Source organism: Physella acuta, unplaced genomic scaffold (assembly GCF_028476545.2).
Source record: "Physella acuta isolate Inbredline_101_S28 unplaced genomic scaffold, ASM2847654v3 ptg000363l, whole genome shotgun sequence".
NCBI classification, from domain to species: Eukaryota; Metazoa; Mollusca; class Gastropoda; family Physidae; genus Physella; species Physella acuta.
The window spans coordinates 6,671-18,764 of record NW_026731882.1 but is presented as its reverse complement, the minus strand read 5'-3'; the positions used below and the strand labels follow the sequence as shown (position 1 = coordinate 18,764).

Genomic DNA, 12,094 nt, shown 5'->3' with positions numbered 1-12,094 from the left:
GATACGAATGCTTACATGGGTGGTTCGGTCCTTCATGTCAGTACGGTAAGTTTGATGGGTGGGATATCTCGACGTTTCATTTCAATGCGGTATGTATAATGAGGGATGACTGTAGGATACTTGACAGTAAGTTTCATATGGGGGGGGGTTACTTATGAAGCGTCAATTTGTAGTAATAAGTACCAGTAGTTAGCAAAAGCTCATCCTTATATTCAGTTACTCTAATTTTAGACAGAATAATTACATTCGTTAGAAATTTTCAATTATATATTTTTAAGACAGAAGTAGACTTGTCTGCGGTTACAAAAACATATTAAAAATGCAGAAGTGGTTTCCCATTTCTTCAACAACCGTAAAATTAAATATGCGAACAACCGAGAAGATTTATTTTTAAACCTACACACAGTGAACCTCATGGCGTATGTTGATGAACTGGAGCCTAATGTAGAAGCCCTGAGAGACAACAGTAGATCTACATACGAGGTGCTCAATAAATTAAAGGTGTCGTGGTATGCTAAGTATAGTTTCAACTGGATTAGGCTCGTTGTTTCTGATACAGGTAAGTCATATTGTGATACTTGAGTCATATTGTGATACTTAAGTCATATTTTGATACTTAAGTCATATTGTGATACTTGAGTCATATTTTGATACTTGAGTCATATTTTGATACTTGAGTCATATTTTGATACTTGAGTCATTTTTTTATACTTAAGTCATATTTTGATACTTAAGTCATATTTTGATACTTGAGTCATATTGTGATACTTGAGTCATATTTTGATACTTAAGTCATATTTTGATACTTGAGTCATATTTTGATACTTGAGTCATATTGTGATACTTGAGTCATATTTTGATACTTGAGTCATATTGTGATACTTGAGTCATATTTTGATACTTGAGTCATATTGTGATACTTAAGTAATATTTTGATACTTGAGTCATATTGTGATACTTGAGTCATATTTTGATACTTGAGTCCTATTTTGATACTTGAGTCATATTGTGATACTTGAGTCATTTTTTGATACTTAAGTCATATTTTGATACTTGAGTCATATTGCGAATAGGGTTGTGATGTTTCTTCTATTGTTAAATATTATTGAATCTGTAACTTCAATAGACGTTTATGTTGACAAAGTGAAGTGTTACTAGATGTTCTCATGTATTCTAGTGTTTCAACACGGAAATATCTAGATGTCTGAGCCGTTTTTGTATTACCTTAGGGTATGGATAGCTAAAATTAATATGCGTGTTGCATACACCATTAATGAACAAGGCAATTGTTGCACTAATAATACAATCGTATTGCACTGATACAGCTCTACTTCATTTCGTGATCACGTAACTTATTATGCTTTATACTTACACAGGGTCTTTGTTACTAGCTTGTTTTTTGTAAGGTGGTTTAAATGATATAGAAATATATGTAAAGCATTTCATTATTTCCTTCGATTGTTTCCTAAAAGATACACGATGTCCAAAAATTGCATCATAGTTAAGATTTGGTTGGTACATTTGTAGTAGTCTATCTTATAAAAGATGATTCAAAAATCTGAGTGTATATTTCGAATTTTAGGTAGAATATTCTTATTTCCAGATCAAATGAACATATCTTCCTTGCATTTCTTCGATAATAAAGATCAACTTACCATAGAGAAGTACTCCATAAGTAAAAAAGATTCTACGGTTGACATCCATGTTGCGTTGTCTAAATCTGCAAAACGACTCGAAATTGAGTTTGTCACAGACATTTCTCTATGTACGATATTCGTTAGTGGAGGTACGTGTAACACTAAGGCTTTCGTGTTTCAAAGATTTTATTTGGCTGTAAATACACCAGACTTAAAGTAAAGTATGAAGTTCCCTTTTCAAACCTGACGGGCTATAGGGCAATTGAAGTAGGGTTCACTTGTTTCTGTGACCTCGGCATAATTTTGAAGAGATAGTGTGTTCAGCACTATGCCCAGCCGCCTTTACTTTACCTAACGGGAGTTAGGTACCCATCAGAGTTGGGTGGACTCAGGGACGGTCTACTAACTTGAACCCGGTTTCGAACACGAGACGTACGGATTAGTAGTCCATTTCTCTACCGCTAGACCACTCCGTCCTCACACGAGACTTGGAATTGTCAATTGACCACAGCTGCGAGACATTATATCGTAAACAGTTTCACTTCTTTAGTGAGCACAATTAGGGACGGTATAGTCGAATGGTATAACTTACGACTGTTAACTCGTAAGTTTTGAGTTCGGATCCTATACTCGAATCTTTAGGACTTGCTGAGTTCTTGTAGCTCTTATAGGTTCCTGACTCACGGTAGGGAAACAAACAAGCCGGGGTACAATGCGGACCAACTAAGTATTTAAATACCGATGTGACTGAATGAGCTCTAACAACAGTTTCTAAGGTATGCTTCACTATTTTGTATGGCGGTGTGTGAATTTTGGGATATCATATGACGATTGCAAGTTTCTTGCTATATTCGTGGTCAAATTATAGAGCATAGGACAACTAACCCGAAAGTCTCGAGTTCGAATCCCGAATTCTTGTCAGTAACACGTCATGAGTCCACCCATCTCTGACAGCTAGGGAAAGTAAATGCGGCAGAGCCCAATGACGAGATGACTGATACAACTTGAACTCTGCTTCACCTGCAGCATGGACTTGCTGTGTATAATATTTAAACAAATACATGCATTGATCACTCTCCATAAACAGACAAATCAATACCGTGACTAGTTGAAGAGACAATAGACTGAGTTCTTGAACTGACTAAAGTGACAACTGACTGAATTCTTGAACTGACTGAAGTGACAATTGACTCAGCCATCTGACTACAGGTCGCAACATTGCACTGCATATGGCTACAACAATGTCCAGCACTAACGATACCAATGTAGCAAGCTTGGCTGTGGATAACGAACGTGAAATGAACAGCTCCGACCCTACATGTACCATGACTACTGACCAAGACATGTCCTCTCCTGAGTGGACTGTTCAATTTAACTCAAGTGTGTCTATCATTGGAGTCATTATCTACTCGAAAAGTAAGGTCATTGTTTGAACTAGGGGTGAGATAATTATCTACACAAGGGGTGAGGTCATTATCTACACATGGTGTAAGGTCATTATCTACGTGAGGGGTAAGGTCTTTATCTATAAGAGGGGTGAGGTCATTATCTATACGATGGGTGAGGTCATTATCTACACATGGTGTAAGGTCATTATCTACGTGAGGGGTAAGGTCTTTATCTATAAGAGGGGTGAGGTCTTTATCTATACGAGGGGTGAGGTCATTATCTACACATGGTGTAAGGTCATTATCTACGTGAGGGGTAAGGTCTTTATCTATACGAAAAGTAAGGTCATTGTTTGAACGAGGGGTAAGATAATTATCTACACAAGGTGTAAGGTCATTATCTACGGTAGGGGTAAGGTCATTATCTATACGACGGGTGAGGTAAATTTCCTACGTGACGAGTAAGGTTGCCTCTTGGATTGACCACCGAGTTTAACCAAACTCGACCAGTAAAAAAAACTATGATCGTTCAGATACAATTGTTTAAGTACATTATTGCTCTGAGCTCTTGTGTCAATAACCTCTTCATAAGAATGAAGGTTTATCTTCTTGTCATTTTTATCAACTCATGGGTCAAACGACTGCTTTCATTTTTAACAACCAGGTCCCTTAAGCAACTTATCTGTGACGATCGTGCGTAATCAGAAGACTTTTAAACTTTCCTTCAATGACATTCTTATGAAAAAGGACGTGGTACTTTTGCAACTTGACAAAGTTGTCGTGGCTGAGAGACTGGAGATCACAGTGCAAGACAGTTTACTTGAATTGTGCGAAGTTGAAATATACGGCGGTATGTTTTGTTGGTTGTTTTTTTTACATTTCCTGATAGGATTCATAATAAATCCAAATACCTCTTTACAAAAACACTAAGTATTCGTGCTTCATAGCACATTCAAAATCGCTCTTTAATATTTCAAAAACGAAATTGCGATTATTTTTTTTAAAAGCTAATATAAAGCATTATTTCTCTCAGCCCTAAACCCACCACATTCGCACTGTCCAAATAGTTCTTTTTAACTATAATTTCATTACATTCGCACTGTCCAAATTATCCTATCTTAACTCTACCTCAACTATATTTGCACAACTTCGTTTCGTCTCCTTAATGAGTAGATTTTCACCACAAAAACGTGTCATAATAGGGCTTCTAAGTCTCGACCTCTCTCGCTTAAATTAGAAACATTTTTGAGCTAAATTTATTGATGTGAACATGATTCCATGATGACAAAAAATTCCATAGAAAACGTTTTAATAACAAACTTCTGTGTAAAAAAATAAACCGAGAGTGATCTCCCCTAAAATTTCTCGGATATTCTTACATAACACTACGGGGGTGGTTACGCGGGATATAGAAATGATTTTCAATCCATTTTTACTTTCTCGTATACGAGCATTGTACTAATGAATATATCATACTTCATTGGTTTTCCCTTTTTCCAATATTAGTATCGTAACTTTTCGTATTAAGTTTCATGAATGTTTTGCTGTCGTAAATTATCTTGCAGATTTTGAGACTTATAATGCCACATTGTTCTTGTTTATAATTATTCAATCTTTCTTAACTTCTTCTTGTGTGACTGTAGATGAGACGTGTGAGTCTAACAAGTTCGGTTTGTTATGCGACAAACCGTGCGACTGTCGGAATAAAATTAAAACCTGCGCCATACCCACAGGAGCATGCTGGTCAGAATTTAAGGGAGATTTTAATGACGGGTGCAATAAAGGTAAGCTGTGACGTCATTATGACCATTTGTCACAATGGTAGGTTGTGTGTTCTTAACGAAACTAATGTGTCACAATTCTTGATTTGTGTGTTATTAACATAACGACAAGTTATGTGCTCTTAGTCGTATGTCAAATTGTAACAATTAGTTTCAAACTGTTAGGGCACTAGAATATTGAAATTAGTAATGTAAAAAACGTATTTTGTGATTGCTTACAATATCTTATCAGCCGAAATATATTTTTTTTTAATTTAGTAGAAAATGTGCCCAACTCATTATTAATTGCCAAATTCTTAATGTCTAAATTTAAATGTGTTTATTTTACACATATTAACTAACAACAGATAATGTTTTGTGTGGGAAGCCCCCTGATGTAGATCATGGCCAATGGACAGATTGTGTGAGGGTGATAGGATCAAATTGCTCATTAACGTGTGACCCTGATTACGAATTGATTGGAGACCCACACATCACGTGCCAGCCTAATGGACGATATACTGACCCTGGAATATGCCAACGTAATTACAAACATGTTTTCGTATTTTTTTTTCGCCGTGATCGTGTTGGTAAATCTCAGATTTGCTAAAATACAAAAGCCCCGAGTTCTGTCCCCCAGGATAACAACAACCCGTCTAGGAGAGACAACTCCAGAATCAAATAAACACTGCCTTGTATTATGTTCTTGAGTGGACATAGACTAAGGAAACAAATCAAGGAAGAAGAGCAGGCTCAAATCGGACTCAACAGCCCGTTTAGGCACATAACAAATGCACACTTAAAACTAAATTCTGTTAGCTGAAATCCTTTAAAAAATTACAATTAAGAAAGTAGAAGAACAAGTCCATGTTTGAGCTCTGGTGCTTTTATAGTGAGATAAACAAAATAGAAAGCTTCTGGGACTGATTTATTTTAGCAGACAGCCTGTCACAGTTCACATAATAGCCATGATAACCAATGGCATAGTAATAATTCAACAATCAATACTTCCATAATCACTTGACAAGATGCTCATACTTTGAGATAACTCCTTTCTAAGGCCTGCACATTTGGTTAAGTAGTTTTTTAGCAATACTTTTGTCTTCTTAGACACTTGTATTAGAATTTTCAGATGACCAAGACAAGGCTATATTTTTCCAACAATACCTTTTGGCTTTTACGTAGCTTATATTTAACAAATTATAACTTTAAACAGGCACTATTTTGTGTGGGAAGCCCCCTGATCTAGATCATGGCCAATGGACAGAGTGTTTGGGGGTGGTAGGGTCACGGTGCTCATTAACGTGTGACCCTGATTACGAATTGATTGGAGACCCACACATCACGTGCCAGCCTAACGGACGATATACTGACCCTGGAATATGCCAACGTAATTACAAACATGTTTTTGTACTTTATTTTTCGCCATGATCGTGTTAGTAAATCTCAGATTTGCTAAAATACAAAAGCCCCGAGTTCTGTCCCCCAGCAGAACAGCAACCCGTCTAGGAGAGAGAACTCCAGAATCAAATAAACACTGCCTCTATTATGTCTTTGAGTGGACATAGAATAAGGAAAAAAATCCAGGAAGAAGAGTAGGCTCAAATCGGACTCAACAGCCCGTTTGGCACATAACAAATGCACACTTAAAACTAAATTCTAATAGTTGAAGTACTTTAAAAAATTACAATTAAGAACGAAGAAGAAGATAAAGTCCTTGCTTTAAGATCTGGTGCTTTTATAGTGAGGTAAACAAAATGGACATCTCTAGGGGACTGATTTATTTTAGCAGACAGCCTGTCACAGTTCACATAAAAGCCATGATAGCCAATGGCATAGTACTAATTGAACAATCAATACTTTCATAATCACTTGACAAGATGCTCATACTTTGAGATAACTCCTTTCTTAGGCCTGCACATTTGGTTAAGTAGCTTTTTAGCAATACTTTTGTCTTCTTAGACACTTGTATTAGAATTTTCAGATAACCAAGACAAGGCTATATTTTTCCAACAATACCTTTTGGATTTTACGCAGCTTACTATTTAACAAATTATAACTTTAAACAGGTACTATTTTGTGTGGCGAGCCCCCTGATATAAGGAATGGTCATTGGACTGAGTGCCAGAGGGCGATAGGATCAAATTGCTCATTAACGTGTGACCCTGATTACGAATTGATTGGAGACCCACATATCACGTGCCAGCCTAACGGACGATATACTGGCCCTGGAATATGCCAACGTAATTACAAACATTTTGTCAAAATTTGGGTTCGGCGAGGTCTGGTTGGTAAATCTCATGGCTGCTAAACCAAACAGTCCCCAGTCACAACCCCCTAACAGATAAGGCTCAATAGCTAAAACAGCAACCCACCTAGGACATAAAACTCCAAAATTAAACAACGGCTGCCTTGTAGGTTTCGTTTCGGTTGGACAAAGACAATGAAAGCAGATCCAGAACAAAATGAAGGCTGAAATTAGAGTCAACGGCCCATATGGCACATAACAAGTTCACAAGCACAACTTAATTCTGTTAGCTGAAATCCTTTCCAAAATTTCAATTTTAATAACAAGAAGCAGTTCATGCTTTTAAGCATTCGTGCTTTTATTGTGAGGTCAATTAAATAAACATCTCTAGAATACCTATGTATTATAGCTGACAGCCATACATAGTTCACATAATAGCATTGTCGGAATACTAATTCAATAAACAATAATTTCATCCAAACAACAACTTGATAAGATGCTCATACTTTGAGATTAACTCCCCGCATTGGACTAACTATTTCGTTACGTTAGATCGCCAATACTTTTGTCTTCATAGAATCATTTATTCGATTTTTCAAACATCCAAGGCAAGACAAAAATTTTCCCAACGATACCTTTTGGTTTTGTACGCTGATTACTACTTTACTAATTATAACTTAAAACAGGTATAGTTTCGTGTGGCGAACCCCCCACAGTAAATCATGGCATTTGGAAAAAGTGTGAGAGGGCGATAGGATCAACGTGCTCATTAACCTGTGAATCTAATTACGAATTGATTGGAGACTCACAGGTCACTTGCAAGACTAACGGACAATATACTGGCCCAGGAATATGCAAACGTAATTACAAAAATTTGTTTAGATTTTAGTGTTCGGCATGGTCGGGTTGGTAAATCTCATGGTTGCTATCCCAATAAGCCCCGAGTTCTATCCCACGGGCAGATGAGGGTAAGAGCAGCCTTTCTAGGAGAGACAACTCCAAAATCAAACAACTACTGCCTTGTATTATGTTCCTAATGGAAATACACAATGAAAACAAATCCAAAAACAAAAACGGGATAAAATCGGAGTCAACAGCCCATAAGGCGCATAACAAGTTAAAGATGAAATCTCTTCCAACATTACAATTAAAAATAAGAGGTTCGTGCTTTAAGCTCAGTTTCTTTTAAAGTGTGGTAAATTAAATAGAAATCTCTAGAATACCTATTTATTTTAGCTGACACCCATACATAGTTCATATGATACTTACGTTAGAGTACTAATTCATCAAACAATACCCCCATACAAACAATCACTTGATAAGATGCTCATGCTTTGAATTAACTCCTTCACATAGGCCTACTTATTTCGTTATGTTACATTGTCAATAATTTTGTCTTCTTGAAGACATTTATTAGAATTATCAGAAAAGACACTTTCTTTAATTGCAGTACTTAGTGTCGTGTGCGTAGTTTATCATTATACACGTTGTAACTTTGAACAGGTATTGCTTCGTGTGGTGACCCCCCTTATGTAAAGAATGGTCATTGGACTGAGTGCCAGAGGGTGATATGGTCAAGGTGCTTATTAACCTGTAACCCTGATTACGAATTGATTGGACACCCACACATCACGTGCCAGCCTAATGGAATATATACTGGCCATGGAATATGCAAATGTAATTACAAATATGAGTTTGTGTTATTAAGCTGAGGTTATGTCATAATGAGGTTAAATAAAAATACATCTAAACAATACTTAGTCAATTTAGCTGCCAGTCCGATATAGATAACGAGCAGCGAACCCGTGCTTCACCACGGTGTGAAACTCTGCAAAATAATTTTTTGAGGATAAACAGGACACTCAGACTCACTCTGAGGTTTATTCCTATACTAGACCACCCGTTTTCCTTGGATAACTGTGGGTTTAATGGTCATTCATAAATGATGTTACACTTTTTAAACTATTTCTATTTCCCCTTCCCCTCCCACTGTTATATATCGTCAAAAAAGTCATAACACTAAAACTAAAAAGACGTTACACTTCAGCCAACATTTATTGTCTTTAAAAAAAAAGATTTCGGCTGAACAAAGTGCTGACCACATTATCGCTTTAAAAGTTTATCTCACAGAATCAGGTAAACTCAACTTCAGCTGCCCAAAGTCCTTACATGTTTTTGTCCTTTAAAATATCGATTTCTTTTTATAATGTTTTCTGAGATTAAAACTCATATGAAAAACAAATGAACAAACTATAAAAGCTAACAACAATATAGAAACTAAAAATAATGTATTAGAACCATTTACCTTACTTTTAGTATGATGTCTCACTGAGCAATTTTTATGTAGGAAAATTAAACAAAAGTAAACTCTTGTTTGTTTTCTATTTTCATAGTCAAGCCGCTTAACAGGGTGGTTAGCTCGCTGTCGTCTTGGCCAGCCATAAAGAAAAAAATACTAAGTCAAATATTATTTTTATTAAAATATATCCTAATATAACCCATTCCTTTGCTAAGAAACTAAGATTTATACGAAATATTCAAGGCCTTAAATAGTTTAGTGTTTGTGTGCTTGTTTTTGCTTTTAACTAATTAATTTTTATTTGATCTACTTTTCTAAGCTAAGTTACTAAGTAACCTTAGTTATAATTTCTAGTTGTCTCGTAAAAAAAAATCATTATATTCTCGAATTACAAGATTTGTCACGCGTATTCTACTGAAAATTGATAATGGTGTTAGAACCCGAAGAATCATCTTTACAGCTGTAGCCGACTGAGAATGTAGCTTTATAATAAATTAGGCTTTTTAATCTTTTTTTCCCTTAGAAGCCATGTTGTAAAAATAAAGTATTTGCTTTCAACTTGTATAAGTAAAAGTGTGATTCGACTAATGAATATATTATATATTATTATTTAAATTTAGATCTTACAAATAAATTTGTTTATGACATAATTATTACATATTTTCTCTACATATATAAGTAGGCCTACTTTAAATTCTACACATATTGTAAATGCTCTGATCAAGTGATACTAACAAACAAAACTAAATAAATATGCAAACTCATGAGTTTTAGTACATTGTATAATAAATAGGTCTACACATATTTGTTTGCTTTATATAAGCAATACTTCTTTCTTCACGGAGACTTCTATCTAATTTTTTAGGCTACCTAGACATGACAATCTCTTCCTAAAGATACCCTTTTGTCTGTCATCATTTTTTTCTTTTTGTTCCTGGCATTTTTCCTTGTTGTACATAGGGCCTTTTGTCAAAACTTTCCACTACCAAGGGTCTCCAGACAATCTGTTCAGCTGTTCCCAAAATCTTCTTATCCTTTCTGTTTGGATCGAGCTTTGAGTCGCTTGCTGTGGGGATTCAACTAAAGGCCTGTATGGCTATATTGATAGCGTACTTCCTAAGAGTATGCCAAATCCATCACCATTTCCTATTCATGATTTGCTTTTCTATTGCTTGCTTGCTGTGCACACATCTGCCACAATTTCTCGTTTTTAATTAAATTCTGGATTCCTTCAACTGTTGCCCCTGGTGTTTTCCATGTCTCGGCTCCGTATAGTAGGATTTTTTCCCTTTTAATATCAAATATTCGAATTTAATGTTTATTTTAGAAGCCTGATGCTTTCCAAACATTTCCAAGACAGGCAAATGCCATTCAGGTCAGGTTTATTCTGCCTTTAAATGTTTGTCTGTTCCTATCAATACGTTGACCACACTGCCGATATATATATATATATATATATATATATATATATATATATATATATATATATATATATATATATATATATATATATATATACAGCTATCTACTTGGTAAATGGTTGGGTTTTCTAATTTTACATCTCCAATCTCCATCGTGTTTATTATACATTTTTAGTTTGTTTGTCTTTTGGTGGTTTATTCTAAGTCCTACACGTGTCACTATTCTCACTCAAAGATGTAATTTTTTCTCAGGTGTGTTTTTGAGTCTGTGAGATAGAACGGTTATATGTTCATCAAATCCTAAGTCTTCCAGTTGTTGTGTCAGCCTCCATTGAATTCCTTTGCATGGGTTTGCATGTCCCTCTCTTGTAACCGAAATTAAAACTAGCAGGAACAGTAATAGTGAGAGGAGTTAGCCTTGCTTAACTCAAGTTCTCACAGGAAAGTCTTCGGACAGTCTGCTCCTGTGTAGCTCTTGATCGGTAAAACCATTTTCCCTTTTGTGCAGTTCATTATTTTACACATTATAACTAAAAACAGATATTGTTTTGTGCGGGGAGCCGCCAGATGTAATGAATGGCACATGGAGTGGGCAGAATGACACATTCTCAAAGTGTGAGGGGAAGCCGGGATCAAGGTGCTCATTAAAGTGTGACCATGATTACGAATTGATAGGAGACCCAGACATCACTTGCGAGCCTGACGGAAGATATACACCTAGCTCTGGGATATGCCAACGTAATTACAAACATTTGTTCATGCTTCTAAGCTCAGGTGTTTTTATAGTGAGGTAAATTATCTACGCGTTATGATTCCATACAGTCGGTTTTATTTTATTTCTACCAAAATTCATTCGCTCCCCAATATTTTCTTACTTATATTACACCTGTCATAACAGTAGTATTATCACAAACACAACCGCATACATTTATACAATGTTAAAATAGTTTCACAACACCAACATTATTGTTATTGTATATTTCACGTATGCATAGCTACCTACATCTTAGCATACACATATTCAACTGTAGGTAAATAAAATCGTGAGTTGGAGGCCACCATTAAGTTGGGTATTTTCTCGAATTTTACAGCAATCCTTTGTGGGGAACTCCCGGCCGTCGCCAATGGCACCTGGTTACCGTGTACCAAACAGGTGGGGGACACGTGCACTGTGATCTGTAAGAAGAGGTACGCCATGAATGGGACCGGTGTCGTGACCTGCCTCAACAAAGAGAACAAGGGGACCTGGTCCGTTCCCGGCAACTGTCAGCGTGAGTTCTTTTCTTAGCTTAGTGCTCACATTCTGCCCAGTGGCGCCAAATCGCATGAAACCGCCTGATT

General features: G+C 36.2%; 1 protein-coding gene across 1 annotated transcript; it reads left to right on the top strand.

Annotated features, from left to right (window-relative positions):
• The first annotated feature begins 414 nt into the window (after positions 1 to 414).
• On the top strand, positions 415 to 10,416 carry LOC131941500 (uncharacterized). The gene is made up of 10 exons (XM_059300769.1): positions 415 to 559; positions 1,604 to 1,786; positions 2,847 to 3,053; positions 3,690 to 3,875; positions 4,669 to 4,809; positions 5,154 to 5,327; positions 6,855 to 7,028; positions 7,720 to 7,893; positions 8,537 to 8,612; positions 10,323 to 10,416. The coding sequence occupies exons 1-10, from the start codon at positions 415 to 417 to the stop codon at positions 10,414 to 10,416; spliced, it is 1,554 nt and encodes a 517-aa protein (XP_059156752.1).
• The last annotated feature ends 1,678 nt before the right edge of the window (positions 10,417 to 12,094 follow it).